Genomic DNA, 22,657 nt, shown 5'->3' with positions numbered 1-22,657 from the left:
ACTACTGCTGCTGTTCACTGTGCTGCTACTACTGTTGCTGTTCACTGTGCTGCTGCTACTACTACTGCTACTACTACTGCTACTACTGCTGCTGCTGCTACTGCTGCTACTACTACTGCTACTACTGCTGCTGTTCACTGTGCTGCTACTACTGCTGCTGTTCACTGTGCTGCTGCTACTACTGCTGCTGTTCACTGTGCTGCAACTGCTACTACTGCTGCTGCTGTTCACTGTGCTGCAACTACTGCTGCTATTCACTGTGCTGCTGCTACTACTACAACTGCTATTACTGCTGCCACTGCTCCTGCTGCTCATTGTGCTGCTACTACTGCTGCTAATGCTCCTGCTGCTCACTGTGCTGTTGCTACTGCTCACTGCTACAGCTGCTACTGGTTCTACTGCTGCTACTGCTGCTCACTGTACTGCTACTTCTGCTACTGCTGCTCACTGTCCTGCTACTGCTACTGCCGCTGCCTGAGTTTGGCTTTGATCCACAATGACACGCTTGTCCCCTGATTCCCTCTTGACCACCCTTCCATCTAGACAGTACGCACACACACACACACACACACACACATGCATCATGCATACACACATTGCATGCACATGTGCAGACACACACAGGAATTGTTTGCTGTTTCATGGAACACACATGGATTTGTTAATAAGAGTGGCAGTGTTCTTAATGTGCGGAGGCTCTGTGTTGCATATACACACTCACACCTCACCCAACAGCCACACGCCGGATTTATCTGAACCATCACTCACTGTTTTTTGTCCCAGAGCATCATGGATTCAGAGGGAGGGGAGGGGCTGGAGGAGGACTATTATCTACTTAAATACGTGTTTTTTTTTGTGTTTGTCATAACCAAGAATTCTTTGTGATTACTTCTCTCTCAGTTTATTTTTTTAAAGCTGACCTGTTGTTGATTGAGGTCAGAGCATTATTTTACATTGCAGGTTGTTTCCAATCTCGTCTGACTGAAGAGGTTTTTCAGTTGCTCACACAGCGTCCTGACACACTTCATGGAAATGACATTCCCACTCCTCTCCTCTCTCTAATGGGAGGGAATGTGCAGCCATTGGAACTTGGGGGAATATTGTGAGATTTCTAAAGTGGTAGAACATGCTTCACTGGAAGCCCCCCCCCCCGCGCTTTTTACTTTACAGTTCAAATGTAGAAGGACAGTTATTCTACGGAATGACTTGTATTACGTTGATACAGAGGAAACATATCAGTGTTTTCATCCTGCCAAGCTTGTAATTTTGCCTAATTGATATGCTAAAAGTATGCTAAAAGTTGTTTTGTCAACATCACAAGATAAACTCTACAAATAGGAGTGTGGATATATTGATGACAGATTGATAGTATGGCTGAGGCAGCAGAGCCCACGATGGATCAGCGCATACGTTTTTATTCATTGCTACACTAAGGGATGATACATTTCATGCTAACATCATGCTTTAATTTGTGTTTGGAGCTCATTACCAGTTTATAAATTAGAATGTTAGCAAGCTAAATGTCCCTTACCTTGAGCTAAAAGCTCATGGGGCATAAAAGTCCTCATGGGGCATTTAAACCCTGAACAATGCCTGATAGGCAGCACTGTCTCCCCGGCTGTGTGCCACCATTAAAACCACAGCCAATCGCATGCAAGAAACAATACAGCTAGTCGAGAGAGTGAGCTAGCCATACTAGGTAGTCTTGTTAGCTAGCTAGCTTGTTATCTGTGCTGGTTGTTAGCTTGCATAGCTAATATGTGTATAATTGTAAGGGACACTTACGCATTTATGCATAATGTTTAGATTTACAGAGTGGGTGAGCTCCATTCCAGACATGTTGATCATTCAATTCCAGCCTCCAGAGTTTGATCACATTTATAGCAACCTCAGATACTGACAAGTCAGGATGCTGCCTGTAGGCTGTCTGCAAGGTGCCTTACATATGAAACATCCTGATTCATCAGCCTCTTGAATGTGATCAGCCTGTCAGGAATGGAGCTTACCCACTGTAAATTGTAATATTATCCACAAAACATGACGTGTCCCTCATAATTACATATCAGTTATGGAAGCTAACAACCAGCATAGATAACATGCTAGATATCTAGCTAACAAGACTACCTAGCTAACTAGCTAGCTCACAAGACTAGCCAAATTAGCTGCATTGTTCCCTGCATGCGATTGGCTGTGGTCTTGGGGGCAGCATGCAGCCTGGGAGACCACTGCAGCCTGGGAGACTACTGCAGCCTGGGAGACTACTGCAGCCTGGGAGACCACGGCTGCCTGTCAGGCATCGTTCAGGGCTTAAATGGCCCCGCATTGCAATCAACTCAGCCACAGGGCTCCTTGATGAAGTGGTTATCAGGTATCTGAACAAATTAATGGATGATGCGTGATACTTTTGATTATCTTGTGATCTCGACAAAACAACTTTTGTTATGTAGTGATCATGAGATAAATAAGTTGCGATCTTGCCATAAAGAGGGAACTCTTTTTTTAAATTCATATGTCCTCTCTAGAGTTCCGTACTGTGGACCTCCTTATGAATTGACTGCATGCTGAGGGAATAAACAACGTGGAGGAACTGTGTGCTGCCTGCTTGAGTGAAAGGGTCTGGGCTTGGTGTGCGTTGCCAGGGAACTGGAAACAAGCAGTGTGTCGCGGCGAAATATTGTTACTCTGTACATTTGATCTTGAATTTTCTTTTAGTCGCACTGGTGCACTCAAAATAAAACTCCAGGTTGCATATAATATTTTGTTGCATATGCAAGAGAGCAAGAGAGCATAATTCCCAAACGGATATGTGGAGGGACAGAGTTTTGCCACCCAGTGAGAAGTCTGTGGGTTTGGCGAACTTGACATGGATATGCTTTTTGCATCATTGTCCTGGAAATGTCCCTTGATTGAATTACTTGGTGCCAGGCAGGCAGGAGCAGCCTTGATGTATATGCAGCAGGGGAACATTCTGTAACTAGCTTAGTCATTAGAGACAAACCCGAAGATAGAGGGAGGGGACAACCATAAAAATAGAATCACTAATTTCATTTCTATGGGGACAACGTTACTACTCACATTGTATATGAGCTGTGCTAGGGAATACTCTGCTACAATTTTAAAATCAACAGAAGCCACGCATTTACTGATTGCAGTCAATCGGTTCTTCCTCCATCTCTCTCCTGATCTCTTTCCCTTGCTCCCTCTCTCCGTTGGATGGCGTGGGTAGAGAAAGCGTCAGTGTCCAAGGTGGAGGAGAGGCGTGTGTCAGAGGAGAGTAGACGGCCACCCCAGCTGGAGTCAATATTTGCTTTAGGAATCTCAATAACAGGCCACAGTCATCTGCATCTCTGATAATGGACAACCATATGTCTCTGTTGACCCAGTGGACTAGGGTTCTCTCTCGCTCTCTCTTTCCTCCCTCTCTCTTTCCTTTTCTCTCGCCTCTCTTCTGTCTCTTTCTCTCTCCTCTCGCTCTCTCACTCGTTGTCCTCCCCCATCTCTCTCTCTCTCTACTATAAACGCAACATGCAACAATTCCATTGATTTTACTTAGTTACAGTTCATATGAGGGAATCGGTTAATTAAAATAAATTCATTAGGCCCTAATCTATGGATTTCACATGACTGGGAATACAGATATGCATCTGTTGGTCAAATATATATTTTTAAAAGGACTCGCAATGGGCCTCAGGATCTCATGGTATTTTTGTGCATTCAAGGAGGCAGTTTATGGTAGAGAAATGAACATAAGATTCTCTGGCAACAGCTCTGGTGGACATTCCCGCAGTCAGCATGCCAATTGAACGCTCCCTCAAAACTTGAGACATCTGTAGCATTGTGTTGTGTCAAAATTGCACATTTTAGAGTGGCCAAGGTGCACCTGTGTAATTATCATGCTGTTTAGTCAGCTTCTTGATATGCCTCACCTGCCAGGTGGATGGATTATCTTGGCAATGGAGAAAAGCTCACTAACAGGGATGTAAACAAATTTGTGCACAGCATTTGAGAGAAATACGTTTTTTGTGCTTATGGAACATTTCTGGGATATTTCAGGTCATGAAACATGGGATCAACACTTTACATGTTGCGTTTATATTTTTGTTCAATGTACATTCATAAAACCCGTTATATGACCTGCATGTTGTGCTGTGACCTCAGTTGCCATGGCAACCCAGCCTGTGATGTCCTCTCCTGGTTGAGTCAGCTGCATCTGGGGGCAGGGAGAAGATGACAGTGCAGCCTCACTGGCATCCTCACCCACAGCTCAGGTGATCTTAACCCATGTTTTTGTGTTGCCTGTATTCCATGGGTTTAAGCTTCATGGTTTCAGCCAGACTGTTCTCTCTCCCGCTCTTTCTGTCTTCCTCCCTCCCTCCCTCTGTGTGGTGAGCAGCTTGCCTGTCCTCAGGCTGCCCTAGGCCCTAGGCTCAGGTGCCTGTCAGCCTCAGTTTGAAACGGCTCCCTTTCAGCTATTCGTCATGCCTGCCTCAACCGCTGCTGTGCCATCATGTGCCCAGTCCGTTCCATCTTCGCGCATCCAGTCCATTTTAGCCAACCAAACTTAGCCCAGCACAGCGCATACACATTCCCAGTAAAGCCCACTTCCAGTCCCAACCCATCTTCTCTCCACTGTTCTACCAGAGGGGCCTTAGCAACAACCTCACCACAGGCAGCAGTCCCTTAATGAGAGGGGAATGGCCCAGTGGGTTCCTAGAGTGGGGGCTAGAGCGGGGGCTATAGTAAAGGCCTGTTTGGGTCCATTCTTGACTGGCAATTTGTTAGGTGCAGTCATCAAAAAGGCAGAAAGAGACAGCTAGCATAGTTAGTGTGGCAGGCATTTTGATCCCTTTCTGTTATTCCCAATGCTCTAACCTGACTGACTGACTATCCATCCAGCACCAGGCTCCCAGATTGCTCTACCTGCTTGGCACTCTGAATTTCAAATGTCTCCAATTTTCCCCCTGTCGAGTAGGATGGAGGGAGGGATGTCTGAGAGCGTATAAATGCCTCCAGCAGGGGTTCTGTTCTAGCACCCAGGAATGGGGGCCGGCAAGGGGAGCGTCATGCCTGTAGTGTGTGTTTATTTGTTGACTGCTTTCCCATTTGTGGCTGTGTGGCCAGTCTGATTGTCCTCTGCCTGCTACAGTGGTCTGGTTATTACTACTCCTCTGTCCACTGATGCTGCCTTTGTCTCTGTCTTTCTTACGTAGCTTCTTAATGTGTTGTGTTGATGTTTTGTCTCAATTTACTTTTTCCATTGAGTTTTTATTTGTTTCATTGGGCTGTAAGTCAGCCTTTTTCTATGTCTCTTCCTCTGTGGTTTTCCTTAACCCTGGCCCCAGCTATGAGGAGCGTGCGCTTTACCTGGAGGCCATCGTGCAGAACCACCGGGAGGTCATGACCTTTGAGGACTTTGCCTCGCAGGTCTTCTCCCCTTCAACCAGCTACTACCCAATGAGTGGGACAGGTCAGAATCCTACTCTGCTCCTCCACTTCCTCCTCTACTTCACAGCAGCACACCTGTTAGCCCTCCTCTTCAGACCCCTCCATCTCTATGTCCTGGTCCTTGTCTCCTCACACCCACACTCTGATGAATATCAAAGGCAGCAGGAAGGCCAAGCTCTCTCCACACTGTCTGAGCAGCAGCATCAAAGACTTTACCGTGGCTCAACAACTTAGTCAGGCCCTGCTCCTTGTCTCTCCGTGTTCTGTTTCATCTCACCCCCTCCTCTGTTTTTATCTCCCCCTCTCATTTAATTAGCCCGACAGAAATATACATGATGTGACATGATTGAATGTGGGTTAAACCCGGTGTATGTGATCAGTCCTCTTATCAGAGCGTTCATACCTGTACCAGAGATATGCAGTCTGCTAAACACTGGGTTCACACTGCTGTCTCCCAGAGGCCAGGAAGAGGGGAGACTGAGGGGGACTTCATTAAACAATGTCTCCTCTTCCTGCCCTGGCTTGGCCTAGATCTGATGGGTCTATAACAACAACATCCAATCAGCGCTAACATCCAATCACCGCTAACATCCAATCAGTACAGCAATGCTCTCATGCACTGATACAACTGGAAACCTGTGTTCTTTTATTGTCATGACTGGAAACTTAATCTGTTATTGTGTGTGTGTCTTGGCTACGTGCGTACGAACATGTCTCTGTGTGTGTATACGTGTGTGTATGTTGTGTCTGTACGTGTGAGTATATGTGTGTGTTGTCCAGATTTCATCGAGCAGCCCCAGAAGGCAGGGTTGATAAGCAGACTGGCAGAGGCAGGGGGTAGTCTGATAGGCAGACTGGCAGAGGCAGGAGGTAGTCTGATAGGCAGACTGGCAGAGGCAGGAGGTAGTCTGATAGGCAGACTGGCAGAGGCAGGAGGTAGTCTGATAGGCAGACTGGCAGGCAGGAGGCAGCCTGATCTATTAATGTAATTACAGTCAACTCCCTTTACTGCAGAGGTGTAAAAAAACAAAACTGACCTCTATTGACCTTTCATCAACCATAATACTAAACAGGGAGTATTCTGTAGGGAGAGGGGAACAGGGAGTGAGGGGATGAGAGAAAGGGGAGAGCGAGAGGAAATGGGAGAGAGAATCTTGTGTGTGGGGCATTCATCTGTTCTCTGCTGGTGTGTGTTATTTGTAGTGGAGCAGGAGAAGGATAGCTGGTTGGGCTGATTGAGTCCTCTTTGTGATTATGGGATCATAGGTTAGTCTGACCAGACAATAAATTATTATTTTCTCTTATTGTTAAATGAGGATTGGTTTAACAGCGTGGTGCATCAGCTCTGTCTGATGAGAGCAGACATAACAACAAGACTTACTTTAATCACCCTCTTTAATCCTGTGGAAATTAATTTGGAACATCTATACAAATTGATGAATATACATTATTTTTGGGCTCTTGCGTCTCTGTCTGTCGTGACCGAGTGACCGAGGACGTGTTATTTTGTCCACCGTGGGTTTGGAATCAGCTGGTCCTCTACATCAACTGTTTCTAGCCACAGCACCACACCACAGAGATGCAGGGCAATATCAGGAATCACTCTAGGTCTGCATGCAGACTTCACCTGGCAATCTTCTAAACAAGGGGGAGGTTAAATTCTAGTACACACAGATACAGGTGCTCACAGCTTCTTCCAGTGATAAACCAGGCATTTTTCTGAGAAGTGGTTCTTTATATTTTTTGAAATGTCTTTTTTGTCAACATGTTTTCCTGTATTTACAGCGGCCGAGTGGATAGTGTACAATACATTTATGTTCATGTACATTCTCTAATAGATAGTCTGTTTATGTCCTGTGTATGGTTCTATGCATCAACACATGGCCACTGATATATAATCACAGAAGGCTGCTTAGTTTTGTCCCTTTGTTGTGTCTGTGACCTCAGACTTAAAAAGCTGCTCTCATTGTCACCCTTCTCAGATGTGCTGGTGTCTAGTAATACAGTGATTGGCTGTTGCCCTCTCATGTGTCTTTGTCGTGCCTGTGTCTCATGTTTCATATGCTGCTGCAGTGTGAGTGTGTGTGCTTGTCAATACCCCTGCTTAGGTTCATTGCTCCACTAATATGTCATCCATGACGTGCAGCGTGCCGGCGTTGGCCGGGGATGGTTTGGGACATGGAGTACCCTTGGGCCAAGCTGGACTGTAAGACGTCTGCCTGTTTCCTCTACTAGGCATGATGCCCATTGCCCACCCTCCACCTTAACCTGACCTTCACCTTTGACACCACAGCTACACCATCTCAGAGACCATCAATCATACTAACCTGCACCCTGACCCCGGATAGTTCTAATATCCCACTCTCACTTCCTCCTGCATGAGTCATCTCTAACCTACAGTAGATTACCCCCATCCTCCCCGCTGTGGCCCTGCAGTGTGACTGTGTGTCTACTGTCTGAGTTGTTTATGTGGTTTGAGTGTTTGTTCACACTGACATGTTGAAGTTTTCTTGTTTTGGGCCGGGGGGTTGGACTCAGTCAGGGTCTCAAATTACTGTAGAGAGTAAGAATAGCAGAATACACAAGGCGCAATTTGGAAATGTGGTTATGCATCAGCAGTTTGTCAGTCACTCAATTAGCCCATGTCAGTAAAAAATGTTTAGATTTGTTATTATAGTTATTATAGTGGCTTAGTAAACTTAGGGCCCCCATTTTCAATTTTGTTGGTCGGTCTCACTCAGATATCATATTAAAACCTGCAAATATTTCTCTCCACCCTATGGAAAAATGTGTAGAATTGCAGGAAATTAGCTGTAAAACTGCAAACTGTCCTGTCCGCCCCATGGAATGAGTAGAATTGCATGAAATGAGTTCTAATATTGTAACATTTTCTCTACTCACCATGGGAAAATGTGTAGAATTGCACGATTTAACTCTAAAAGGTAGAAATGTTCTTTCCACTGTCAAGAGGAGGGCTGCTTAAATATTTTGCTTGTAATTTGGTGGAGGGGGGATACCCAATTGTCATACTTGAGTAAAAGTAAGGATACCAGAAAATGACAAGTGAAAGTCAGCCAGTAAAATACTACTTGAGTAAAAGTATTTGGTTTTAAATATACTTTTTTTTATGTATATATTTTACCAATTAAAATGTATTTTTTATACTTAAGTATCAAAAGTAAAAGTATAAATCATATCAAATTCCTTATATTAAGCAAACCACACAGAAAGATCTTCTTTTCTTCATTTATGGATAGCCAGGGGCACACTCCAACACTCAGACATAATTTACAAACAAAGCATTTGTGTTTAGTAATAAGTCCACCATATCAGAGGAAGTAGGGATGACCTTGATAAGTGCATGAATGGGACCATCTTGATAAGTGCGTGAATGGGACCATTTTCTTGTCCTACTTAGCATTCAAAATGTGATGAGTACTTTTGGGTGTCAGGGAAAATGTATGGAGTAAAAAGTACATTTTCTTTAGGAATATAGTTTAGTAAATGTAAAAGTTGTCAAAAATATAAATTGTAAAGTACAGATGCCTAAAAACACTACTTAAGTAGTACTTTAAAGTATTTTTACCTAAGTACTTTACACCACTGCACACATTGGTAAACAGACCCGCGAGCAACTGTGGCCCCTCCATGAGTTCAGTTTTTTTTTTGCGGCCCCCACCCCATCAAAGATGCCCATCCCTGGGTTAAATGAACATAGCTACAAGAGTCAACAATTAGGGAGATTCTCGCTCTTCAAATCTTTCAATGGATCCAGACAGTCCGTGGGACTGAAGAGCTCTCAACCCCCCCCCCCCCCCAGACAGGCCTCCTTCTCTGACCCTAAACCACTCTGTCTAGAGACAACAGCTCTTCACCTTCTCATACCGCTACAGCTTCATCTGATGGCAATCGAAGACCCTCTTTTTACTATGTGTCAGAGAGTGTCAACTAGTCAAGGAGCTGCCAGGCACACTGGTTTAAATGACTGTTGATGTCTACTCTACTGTGGAGCAGACTGTTGCCACAACTCTGGAGAAACCTGTGTCTGTATTGGTGTTGCACACAATTTTGTCTATAATGTTTTGTTACATTTTACTGGTCTCTTTATCTCATGGTGTTGAACTGGTTGAGAAGCGTTTCTGATAATCCAGTCTGTTCCTGCTCTATGATCTGTCCAACATATACACATTTTATAATAAGCAGTCATACCAACCTATGTGATGTCAAGTTACAGAAATCATTTACCCCTTTGAATATTGGCTGGACAGATTTTTAACGACATGGAACAAACTCAAACCAACTTTCAAGAGGCCCTCTATATTTCTGAAAACTGTCCCTGTCTCTTAACATATTAAATGCTTTATGTCTTGTATGACTTTGATCCTCACAGTGATAATAACCAACAACATACCACCACACAGGCTTTCTGAATGTCGCCGTCATCTCCCTTCCCTAGTACCCTCAGACAGTACTGACTGTCTACAACAGGGCTGTGTTGTGTGACTTTGTCTTAATGTGACGCTACTGTCTGTTTTTCTTTTAGATGAAACAATGTTAAAGGTGTCATTGCGGTAATTGAAGAAGGTAAGCCCCGAGCGCCGACCAGAAGCTCGTGTATCACCCAAAGGCCTGGCTCTCCCGTTTACTCATCCTCTCTGGTTTCTCCTTTATTTGGTACTAACACACATTTTTTACCCACCTACCTACCGCTTTATGAAGGATGGTTGATATGACGCTGTATGGGGTGGTGGTATAACGCTGTATGGGGTGGTGATATAACGCTGTATGGGGTGGTGGTATAACGCTGTATGGGGTGGTGGTATAACGCTGTATGGGGTGGTGGTATAACGCTGTATGGGGTGGTGATATAACGCTGTATGGGGTGGTGGTATAACGCTGTATGGGGTGGTGGTATAACGCTGTATGGGGTGGTGGTATAACGCTGTATGGGGTGGTGGTATAACGCTGTATGGGGTGGTGATATAACGCTGTATGGGGTGATGATATAACGCTGTATGGGGTGGTTGTATAACGCTGTATGGGGTGGTGATATAACGCTGTATGGGGTGGTGATATAACGCTGTATGGGGTGGTGGTATAACGCTGTATGGGGTGGTGGTATAACGCTGTATGGGGTGGTGGTATGACGCTGTATGGGGTGGTGGTATGACGCTGTATGGGGTGGTGGTATAACGCTGTATGGGGTGGTGGTATAACGCTGTATGGGGTGGTGATATAACGCTGTATGGGGTGATGATATAACGCTGTATGGGGTGGTTGTATAACGCTGTATGGGGTGGTGATATAACGCTGTATGGGGTGGTGATATAACGCTGTATGGGGTGGTGGTATAACGCTGTATGGGGTGGTGGTATAACGCTGTATGGGGTGGTGGTATGACGCTGTATGGGGTGGTGGTATGACGCTGTATGGGGTGGTGGTATGACGCTGTATGGGGTGGTGGTATGACGCTGTATGGGGTGGTGGTATGACGCTGTATGGGGTGGTGGTATGACGCTGTATGGGGTGGTGGTATGACGCTGTATGGGGTGGTGATATAACGCTATATGGGGTGGTGATATAACGCTGTATGGGGTGGTGATATAACGCTGCACGGGGTGGTGATATAACGCTGTATGGGGTGGTGATATAACGCTGTATGGGGTGGTGATATAACGCTGTATGGGGTGGTGATATAACGCTGTATGGGGTGGTGGTATAACGCTGTATGGGGTGGTGGTATAACGCTGTATGGGGTGGTGATATAACGCTGTATGGGGTGATGATATAACGCTGTATGGGGTGGTGATATAACGCTGTATGGGGTGGTGGTATGACGCTGTATGGGGTGGTGGTATGACGCTGTATGGGGTGGTGGTATGACGCTGTATGGGGTGGTGGTATGACGCTGTATGGGGTGGTGGTATGACGCTGTATGGGGTGGTGGTATGACGCTGTATGGGGTGGTGGTATGTATGGGGTGGTGGTATGACGCTGTATGGGGTGGTGGTATGACGCTGTATGGGGTGGTGATATGACGCTGTATGGGGTGGTGATATAACGCTGTATGGGGTGGTGATATAACGCTGCACGGGGTGGTGATATAACGCTGTATGGGGTGGTGATATAACGCTGTATGGGGTGGTGATATAACGCTGTATGGGGTGGTGATATAACGCTGTATGGGGTGGTGGTATAACGCTGTATGGGGTGGTGGTATAACGCTGTATGGGGTGGTGATATAACGCTGTATGGGGTGATGATATAACGCTGTATGGGGTGGTGATATAACGCTGTATGGGGTGGTGGTATAACGCTGTATGGGGTGGTGATATAACGCTGCATGGGGTGGTGATATAACGCTGCATGGGGTGATGATATAACGCTGTATGGGGTGGTGATATAACGCTGTATGGGGTGGTGGTATAACGCTGTATGGGGTGGTGGTATAACGCTGTATGGGGTGGTGATATAACGCTGTATGGGGTGGTGATATAACGCTGTATGGGGTGGTGGTATAACGCTGTATGGGGTGGTGATATAACGCTGTATGGGGTGGTGATATAACGCTGTATGGGGTGGTGATATAACGCTGTATGGGGTGGTGATATAACGCTGTATGGGGTGGTGATATAACGCTGTATGGGGTGGTGGTATAACGCTGTATGGGGTGGTGATATAACGCTGTATGGGGTGGTGGTATATAACGCTGTATGGGGTGTACGGGGTGGTGGTATATAATATAACGCTGTATGGGGTGGTGATATAACGCTGTATGGGGTGGTGATATAACGCTGTATGGGGTGGTGATATAACGCTGTATAACGCTGTATGGGGTGGTGGTATAACGCTGTATGGGGTGGTGATATAACGCTGTATGGGGTGGTGATATAACGCTGTATGGGGTGGTGATATAACGCTGTATGGGGTGGTGATATAACGCTGTATGGGGTGGTGATATATTATGCGCTGTATATAACGGTATGGGGTGGTGGTATAACGCTGTATGGGGTGGTGGTATAACGCTGTATGGGGTGGTGATATAACGCTGTATGGGGTGGTGATATAACGCTGTATGGGGTGGTGATATAACGCTGTATGGTGTGGTGGTATAACGCTGTATGGGGTGGTGGTATAACGCTGTATGGGGTGGTGATATAACGCTGTATGGGGTGATGATATAACGCTGTATGGGGTGGTGGTATAACGCTGTATGGGGTGGTGATATAACGCTGTATGGGGTGGTGGTATAACGCTGTATGGGGTGGTGGTATAACGCTGTATGGGGTGGTGGTATAACGCTGTATGGGGTGATGATATAACGCTGTATGGGGTGGTGATATAACGCTGTATGGGGTGGTGGTATAACGCTGTATGGGGTGATGATATAACGCTGTATGGGGTGATGATATAACGCTGTATGGGGTGGTGGTATAACGCTGTATGGGGTGGTGATATAACGCTGTATGGGGTGGTGATATAACGCTGTATGGGGTGGTGATATAACGCTGTATGGGGTGGTGATATAACGCTGTATGGGGTGGTGGTATAACGCTGTATGGGGTGATGATATAACGCTGTATGGGGTGATGATATAACGCTGTATGGGGTGGTGGTATAACGCTGTATGGAGTGGTGATATAACGCTGTATGGGGGTTGTATTCTCTGTTTAGCCAGGCTGGTAATTGTGAGTGATGCTGCACCCGACTAAGTAGCAGCATGAGCAATATAGACACACTTCTTTCTGCTTGTGCTTCTGCATGTCACGCCACACGCCTTTGTCTTTATCTCCCCAGCGGTATCTTCCTTTATCTTTGTCCTTTTTTCTCCTCTTCACTCCTGTCCGAGTGTGGCTGTTGGCCTGGGGCAGAGTGTGACATTAACACCTGCCGTACTGGAAGAAAACGGCTTTGTCATTGAAGCTTTGTTTGAATTGCTGCAGGGGACCAATGGGGATGAGGCCCATTTACTCCCTTTTGTTTTTTTCACCTTCTAGATCTCTCTCTCTATCCCCTCTGTCTTCCCTCCCCTCTGTCTCCTCTCCCTTCTCTCTCTCTTTCTCCCCTCTCTCGCCCTTCTCTTTCTCTCTCTCATTCTCTCACCTCACACTCGGAGTATGAAAGGATCTCAAATGAGAGGCAGGGTGTGCAGGTCTCTTGACACACCATGGCCTCTGTCAGTCTAGCTGTTTAGGGGGAGCTCAGAGTGGAATGAACTTGCGTTATGATTTACCAGCCAGGCACTGCCAACTCAAGTTTTGGGAGATTTTGTTTCACCCTAGTAACTAATTGTGAATGTTTACTTTTAATATTCAACTTAAATTTGTGTCATTTCCACATATGATATCGTATATGCAACCCATTGTCATTGTTTAGTGGGTATTGTACCGAGCCCTCTGTCGATAGATGTGTCTGCTGCATGGGTGGGTGCTAGGCAGCATACTGGGGGAGTTAGTAAATATAAGGTCTGTATAGGCCTTTATCTGAGAGGGTTATCTGTGGCCCAGCGGCCCACTCCCCAGCTACCCTGCCCCTCTCCATCACGCCACTACTATAGGAGAGGGTGGGGCTTGTCAGGGCCAGTGGGGAAGTTGTTTGTTCTAGTGGTGGAATAGTCAAAGTGCAAAGTAGTGGAATTATGGAGTTAGACTGTGCTTGTAGGGTTGGACTTGGGTTAGGCCTGCCCACACGTTTACTCACAGCCCTCCTCTGTTCTATTCATATGCATAATGAAGATAAACAAACACACACACAGCCTTAACCCTACCCCTCCCCCTCTGAATGAGTGGAAGTCAGTGATGCTTGTGTCCACTGGGCTGGGTGTGTGTTACTGCAGCCATCTGCTGTCCCTTTTAGCTATAGGAACTTGAGATGCTTCAGAGAAAGAAAATAAGCAACCAGGTGCCATCTTGAAAATAAGCAACCAGGTGCCATCTTGAAAATAAGCAACCAGGTGCCATCTTGAGTATAAGCAACCAGGTGCCATCTTGAAAATAAGTAACCAGGTGCCATCTTGAAAATAAGCAACCAGGTGCCATCTTGAAAATAAGCAACCAGGTGCCATCTTGAAAATAAGCAACTAGGTGCCATCTTGAAAATAAGCAACCAGGTGCCATCTTGAAAATAAGCAACCAGGTGCCATCTTGAAAATAAGCAACCAGGTGCCATCTTGAAAATAAGCAACTAGGTGCCATCTTGAAAATAAGCAACCAGGGGCCATCTTAACATAGTAGGAAAGTTTTTTTTAACTCGATGCATCGCAAAGATGGGATGGGGAGTTGGAGGAGAGAGGAGGGGGTGTACACAAAATATAGTTGCTCTTTCTGGCTTTTCACCCTCACTTATCACTGCTAGCAACCTCTTTGATTGTTTCTTTGGGATCCACAAGGTTTAACAAAGGACGCCCTCCACATGATCATGACATGCCTTTCCAGGTTAACATGATATTGTTTTTTTCTGTTACAGTACATTTCAAGTGTTGAAAAATCTATCCTCTTTATGTTGAACAACAAAGACAATTGTATTCTTAGAACCACATGGCTTAAAATAGATGTTCTCTTTTTCCTACTCATGCAAGCATGTGCCCTCCCAAATACATATTCAGCATCTCTCACTTAGCAGCCTCTAGTCAGCCAAGGCATGTGATGAAGACATGTTCACATTGAATCTGAATGTGTATGCTGCTTGATCTAGTCCCAAACGTGTCACTTTTAAAACTGTGATGAACTCAAGGGTCAAGTGGATCAATCTGTACACCTGTTCTGTTTTTGGTATTATAAATTCGACCCTAGAGTGAGTAAGCAGTTTGGGGTGCTGGGGGTGCGTTCACGTGCATGGCAGTCAGAGCATGTTGGAGTATGCCATGTCTTAACATCCCCATGTATGCCTGCCACGTCTCACCACTTCTCTCTATCTCTCCCCCCTATCTCTCCCCCCTATCTCTCCCCCTCTATCCCCTCTTTATCCCACCCTCGCTTTCATTCTCTCTCCCTCTCGCTCTCTCTCTCTCTCTCTCTCTCTCTCTCTCTCAGGCTCCCTCAGTGGCAGCACGAGTGCTGAGCTCAGTGTTTCCGTAGGAACGGACCATGTGGACCAGGTCTCTCCCACGATGCCCCGTGCCACAAAAAACAGAGTTTCCGGAAAACTCCGCCGATCAGCCAGCGCCATAAGCAAATCCTCCAACTGAGCTCTCTCGCCCAACCCACCCCCAAAACCTCCCGTTTGGCCTTCACTACCGGTCCTGTTTTAAACCGTCATACCGACCCCTAATGACTACAGTTTTGGGGGTGTGCTTTGTTTGTTTTGTTTTGTGTGTGTTGTTTAAACATTTAAATGGAGCATATTGCACATTTTAATTTGTGGCAATTGTTGATTCTGTGATACACTTCCAGTTGTTTTGCTGTTGAACTGCATATTTGAGATGAAGCTATTGATGTTTTTTCCAATGTGGCTGCACTTTGTTTTGGAAGAATCAAAGCTTCTTTTTAATTTATAACTGATAAATAGCACTACTCAGTACAGTGATAAAACGAGGTATGTATAGCCAGGGACTGGAGTGAAAGATCATGTTAGGAGACTTGAAGTCCACCTATCATGAACATTTCAATTTAGTTTTTTCATGCCATAGCTGTTGAGCTGGTAGTTGACACTGTTGTAGAGGAAACCTCTAAGAGGCTGAAATGCTAGAGAAATGGGAGACTGTCTTAGATTGTATTCTTGTGAAGAGAAGCAGCTGCGCATATATAGTTAATATATACTGTAATAAAACATTTCTCATCGTCCATATGCATTTTGATATGTCTGCCTTTTTGATTTTCTCATTGACCCCCCCCCCCCCCCCCCTTGTGATCCTGCTGTGTGAAACACTGATGATAGTCGTGCAATGCTGTTGACAGGATAGGATGATTTTTAAGGGTGATGTTGTTGTTTGGTTTGTTGTTTTGTCCTGGGTCTTGAGCCATGGAAGCCTGTCTGTCTGTCTGGGTCATACTCATCCTCTTGTTGTGGAGAGGAGGAAGGACTGCGTCATAGGAGGTGCTGCTCTAGCATAATGCTGTACCGTACCACACTTCCTGTTTACGGAGTGCTGTGAGTGGGTGCAGTAGGAGTCTGTTTTTAATAGTTATGAACCTGGAGTGGACAATCAATGATGTCTTTCCAACCTGAGGTGAATCGAAGCTTGTTTTTGTTTTTCTATCTTTCTAATGTCCTTTTTAAATGGATTCTGATGGATTTTGTCATGCTTTGATTTATGCAACTCTGCTGGAAATGAGAAAATACTGCATTTGTAATTGTTTAGTGATGTTGCCCTGTGTAGGATTGTTTAACCTGGGTTCATAATCTGTAATCCAATAAATTCCATATGTCTCTTCCTCTGCTTTAATTTTATTGATGTCTTGTAAAGCTACAAATATGACATTCCAATGTCCCTACAGATGATCTTTTGCACTCACTGTCATTGACAACTAGCATTGAATGTTTTTTTTCTCTTTATTCTTGGATGTAACTTGCTTTACATTTGATGTGTTTCAGTGTGTGAGAGCATGCAAAGTCATATTTGAAGACTTATTTTGCTGTTGTATAATGTATACATGTGCTGTTTAGAGGAAGAAGTAGCCGGAGCCTCAGGTGAATCTTAACCCCATGCACTGTGTGTGTGTGTGTGTGTGTGTGTGTGTGTGTGTGTGTATTTCTGAAGGAGCTTATTGCAGTGCCTGTGTAATATGTCCACCAATATCCATCCCTAGACCCTACCACTGTTAGACATAATTTGATTTATTTTGTGTATTTTTTTCATTCCAAGAAGCAAAACGTGGACAGCTAGCTTTGCCTTCCTGTCTCACATCTCTGTTAACTAGAGGGAGAGTGTTTTCCCCCCATTTGACTGTAAAGGTCAGTGTCTTGTCCTAGTCCTCGCAAGCGTTTTATATGAACAGATTGACTGGGTTTGGCCCACTTTGTTTATTTGAGGAGGTGCTCTTTTCTCTCTGAATTGGAAACAAATGCCACCTCCTCTTTCCCATGATGCACCATGAGTAACCTCATGAGGCCGGTGGGGGTTGGGGAGTTAGAAGGCATACCAGCGCTGAGCTCTGGCGACCCTCCTAGCAATAGGCAGGTTGACTCTGTGCTACCCAAGCCCCCTCCTCCTACCACCCAAACCTCCTGCTTTAGGTTGCCATGGAAGCCAGGTGTTACATACACATGATGGAGGGCTCTACCCGAGCTGCAACACTGTCCGTCTGTTGCACTACTTTACCTTACCTGTACATCTCCATTTTCTTTCATTTTGTTCTCTCGTTTTTTTGTGTCTTTCTTTCCCAAGCACTGATTAATAACATAGGAGGCATGAATGTCGAGTTTGTTCAGAGAGAATGAAGTCTGTTTTGTGCATTTGAAGAATGTATGCAAATACTGACCTGAGTCAGATCAATGCTCTCACTTTCCCAATAGCCATTGTAAAGAACTACCCAGATAATTTTACTGATCTTCTTATGGAGTTTAGATTGTAGATTTGATGTTGTGGATGGGATCCCTGTTATATATGGGAGAATATGGGCCTAAGGTGTTGTTTGGACCAGGGTAAGGATTGTGTCTTACTCAGACTGGTTCAACTCATGTAAAGCAACAGATTTAGTGTCAATTCTAGATTTTGGTTTAGGAATCCTGTACATTGTGTCAAATTGAGGGCTCCAGTCCTTATGAATATACATATATTAATGCCTGTAATATAATCTTTGTATAAGAGGAAGAGGACGATTTCATCATTACTTGTTAACATATCAAACTGTTTTTAATGGCAGAAGTCATGCTATCTTTATTAGAAATGTGAAAATTGAAAATATTTCATTAAATCAATTTGAAATTGTCCATATTCTTTGTGTGTTGTTTGTTTGGGTCTATTGATTTGAATAGCAGTGGAGCAGAAGTAGCTTTCCTTTAAAACTGTTGTTACAGAGATGGGCACTTACCTAACCATGTTATAGTAACGCTAGCCTAATATAGCAGGCCTAGAAAGACACCTAAGCGGAGTTCTCACTTCCGTTTTTCAGGGGTTTTGATGGGGTGGGGGGATGACATAATGGTGCTGTTGTTTTTTTACCCTGGCCCAGCAGCAGAAGGGGTAACCTGACCCCTTCCCATCTGCCCCCCTGCTGCTCCAGGAGGGGAGGAGGCTAGGATAATGGGAACTCACCGGAAGGTACAAGTGCAAAATCTACAGCACCTACATTACTTCTGCCCTGGCTGGTAGGATGACTAAAGACTTAAGACGAGCACTTGACGATAATTGGAGCCGCATGCGTGCACCTGCCTATCTTGCCTGAAACTGTTCCTTTGCGTCACATAAAACTTCTGCATTTGTCTACATTATGTGATTGAATATTCGCAAGTTATGAAAGCAGAAGAATTATGATATGGGTATGTGTTATGTGAGAAGAGTCTATTTTGACATTGTCAAATGTCAAAAGTTCCACACACTGTATATCCTGTCTGTTTCTTCTCATTAGCAGGAAGTGTGTTTTACACCATAGTCAAGTAGAGTAGACTGACTGCTCCCTAGAAGCCTGTCCTCATCAGTGAACTACATGACAGCATCCACAGACATGACCCAACAATGATCATTAACCCCTCGTGGGCTGGCTGAAGCCACACAAATTATTCTGGAAGTAAGTGATTTCTCTCTTGTCATGGGGAGTGAATGTGGACCTGGCTGTTCAGAGGCTTAGCCTACACTGTCAGACAGACATTTAAAAGGGAAAATCGAACTCTTGGGAGTCTCCTTTAGAGAAGACAAATGTCCTTCTGATCTATGGGTGAGTTGGGTGGCCATCACCTCTGTCCTGCTGCCATGTTCTGACCAGGCATTATGGCAATATACTGTATGACGGGAAGCTAAGTGCTCTCTGTCTCTTCTTCATGGTAACCAAACCAGGTCTTCTGAGACACTAGTTTATGATCATGTGTGGCATGAATCATCATAGCAAATCATAGCGATGATAAATCAACAATAAATAAGGCTTATTTTCAGTTTCCTACAGGACATTGCAGGCATCAGGATTGTTGTCTATAGTTCAATGAAACTTAAAAAGGGTAGATGAGGAATTAGATCGTAATGTTCAGAGCAGACCAACTTGGAATGTCTCTGTACTTGATGTCAGTGTGTACCCGTTTTAGTCCCTCATCCAGACACTCATTGTAGAAATGATGCATCCACAGGGAGTAGGCCTGCATCCTGGCTTGAGTGTCCATGGTAATTATGCTATTACTCATCCTTTACTAATTAGCCACTTGTGTAGGCCACACCTAAGTTTGATTTTGAGTTTTAACCTAAAGATTTGATTAAATAGGCTAGTGAATGAATGTTGAGAAGCTGAGGGAAATAATGTGTAATATTTTGTTGTGTAAGTCGAGGGGGGAAATGGAAAGAATAGGAATGATTTTCAAGACAACTTTTCCCTTTTCTCTCAAAGTGTATCCAGAATAATTCAGATTAACATTGTGTCTTGAGTTTTTACCCAGATGGATATCCATTATATTTAATTTACATATTTAAAAATGTCATTGTTTTCTCTTGTAAAGATCAGAAAATTCTTTCAGACAATTTTAATTGATACTTCCCTATAGCCTGGCACTTTATTTTCTTATTGTAGGTATATCACTGGAAGTCAGGGCTGGCAAACATGGGTGATGTAGGCTTGGTATCTTTCAGACAGTCAATGTCAAACTAGAGCTAAATAAATGGTTTCATTTTGAAAATATCGTTTTTATTTCAATGGATAATTGGAGACAACAGTGTACACATACAATCAAAGCCAACATTTAAGAAAATAACCTGTTCATAGAAAAAGATTGCATCTAAGGTAAGAGCTTTACGTTTTACAAGAGCTGTGGAGATTGAAGATTTAGACCGGTCCACGACAATTATCACAACTCATAATTTTGACATAACATTTGGCTACAACATGTGAACTGCCAGAACAACCACAGAATAATCACACAACACAACAATACATTACATAAGATAATTGCAAATAGAATAAATAAATAAATAAATACAACTATTATGATTAAACAATATTGCAACAATTAATAATAAAATATGTGCCCGCATTCTAAACGAAAACAACCATTATTATGTTGAGTTTTTTAAGGCAGTTATACAGCAGAGTTTTGATGTGCTTATATTCTAAAGGCATTTGTGGTTCTACTAAAGGGAAAGGTTTCGATAGTTTTAGGTTTTTAAGACAAAGTTGATCAGTCTGTCCTGTAATTCATAAGTTAACAAAGTTTAATGATATACAGAAATTCACAGTCGGTGAATTAAAAGTATTTTATGAGAGAAAATACCCATATCAAATCAAACAGTTCTTAGGTCTAGAAGCTATTACTTGAGCACGTCTGCAGCTGTCCTAGAAAAATACATTTAACAGTCAAACTAACGTTTTGTTTTCTTTCGATAAACTAATTTGAGAAAAATCGCAAAATATATGCCTATTTTTATATTCAAGGAATGGATAAGCATTCAACAACCAGCTGATTGGCATTGATAGAATACCTCTCATCAAACACACAAATCTAAACATCAAGTTGCCCTGTCTTTCAGTAATCTAGGTAAATAACTTTTTTTCAACGCTCCGGTCCAAGGCACGCGTTTTCTTGTGTTCAGCAAGCCGGGCGCACGGGCATTTGAAGCAGGATCACCTGCCTATTTTCCGACGGATGGCATTTGTTGATGTGCCTCGTGAGTCCGGGTGAGCTGTAGAAAGTGGCAGGGCAATACTTGCAGGGATACACCTGGGAGCAGTGCATGAGACGCAGATGTCTCTCCTGGCTGGCCCTGTTAGGGAAATTCTCCCCGCAAACGGGGCAGAGAAGGCAGTCCACCGGGCTCAGATTCAGGGGACTTTGGTTTGGGTTTTCCTCTGAGGATGAGGTGGACACTGGCACCTGCTCTTCCACTCTGTCGCTGTTTTGAAACGCGTGGTCCTTGAACATTTTATTCTGCAAGGCTTGGTGTCCCAGAATATGTTTTCTTAGGTATGCTTGACGCTTAAATCTTTTCCCACAATATTGGCAGTCGTATAAACCATCTTCCGAGCCCGATTCAGACACACCTGGGCTTGGGGTGTCTCTGTCACTCAGTAGCTCGGCTCTTGAGTCTTTGGCTTCCTCCGGGATGGTCTTGACAGCGGGGTGCATTTTGGCCATTTCAGATTTGATTCTCTGGGTAGATGGTATCCCTGCTGCGCTTTGCGCTCTCGGTTTGTGCCAGCGCCGGTGAGAGGCGAGGTTAGCCGGGCAGCTGAACATCTTATCACACTCAGGACACCTGTACTCAACTCTCACGATCCTAGAGCACTTGTGCTGGGCTAAAGAAAATGTGTCCGCGTAAGCTTCCTTACACAATTGGCAGACAAACTCTCCTAACGGCTTCCCGCCTGCCGATGTCTGCGTTCTGGGTTTAAAGTCGACAGGAGCCTCTTTGATTTTAAGACCAAGTACCGGAGACGTTGTCATTTCGTCTTCAAAATGCAGTTTTCTGATGGCTTTGGGTTTCTTGGATGCAGGTTTGCTCTTGCGCTCAGTGTCGGATGCGGGCCTCTTGGTACCGCCCCTGATGACTGTAGCCGGGATGCTGCTGGTGATGCCGCTGCGGTTGCTGTTGCTGGTGCCTATTTTCAAATCCACGGGGGCGAACAGGAGATTATCAAAGCTGCTGATGGAGGAAGATGTCGGGAATGACTCGGCAGATATTGGCGAGCCTAGATTGAAACTTCTCCCGTAATATATTCTCTCATGGTCCTTGCTGATGGGCCGGGTGGGGCTGTAGAGGGCTTGGTACATCGCCTCGGGGTTGCCAAACTGAACCGCTTCAGCATCCAGCCTGGTGATCGGGGCGTCTGCTGCGATGTCCGGCGATGGGGCTGCACGGTCCAAACAGGACGCAACAGAGACAGGCGGAGATGAGTCCACCTGACTCTGAAAGTTTGGGATGTGATGCTCCTGCTCATACTCATCGGTACGAGTCCTATAGGAAACATGCGCTGATTTCTTGTTTCTTTTTACCAGGAATCCTTTGGGCATCTTTGCGAATGGCAGAAAAGCACTTTGGAGAGGTGGGCGAAGTCTCGGATGATATCCAGGTTTGTGGAATTACAGTCACACCGGGAGCCTCGGTTGCTATTTTATATTTTCGCTAAGCTATTGATCT

General features: G+C 44.7%; 1 protein-coding gene and 1 pseudogene across 9 annotated transcripts in view; one reads left to right on the top strand and one right to left on the bottom strand.

Moving 5' to 3' along the window:
- Window positions 1-18,317, top strand: part of LOC139375315 (ral GTPase-activating protein subunit alpha-2-like) — a 186,726-nt gene extending 168,409 nt beyond the window's left edge. For 2 of the 9 annotated variants that reach the window (XM_071116975.1, XM_071116973.1), the window contains 3 exons: window positions 5,343-5,467; window positions 9,989-10,029; window positions 15,477-18,312. In XM_071116975.1, the coding sequence (XP_070973076.1) occupies window positions 5,343-5,467; window positions 9,989-10,020 (157 nt within the window). In that variant the 3' untranslated portion in view covers window positions 10,021-10,029; window positions 15,477-18,312. Of the gene's footprint in view, window positions 1-5,342; window positions 5,836-7,591; window positions 7,652-9,988; window positions 10,030-13,442; window positions 13,686-15,476 lie in introns of those variants that run through there. The other 7 variants (XM_071116976.1, XM_071116969.1, XM_071116970.1 and 4 more) reach the window with 6 other exon arrangements.
- Window positions 18,318-21,091: 2,774 nt separating this feature from the next.
- LOC139374296 (insulinoma-associated protein 1a pseudogene) lies at window positions 21,092-22,530 on the bottom strand (annotated as a pseudogene).
- Window positions 22,531-22,657: the final 127 nt, after the last annotated feature.

The sequence above is a fragment of the Oncorhynchus clarkii genome, chromosome 19 (assembly GCF_045791955.1).
Source record: "Oncorhynchus clarkii lewisi isolate Uvic-CL-2024 chromosome 19, UVic_Ocla_1.0, whole genome shotgun sequence".
Lineage (NCBI taxonomy): Eukaryota > Metazoa > Chordata > Actinopteri > Salmoniformes > Salmonidae > Oncorhynchus > Oncorhynchus clarkii.
The sequence above is the reverse complement of the archived record's forward strand: the minus strand, read 5'-3'. Positions and strand labels throughout refer to the sequence as shown.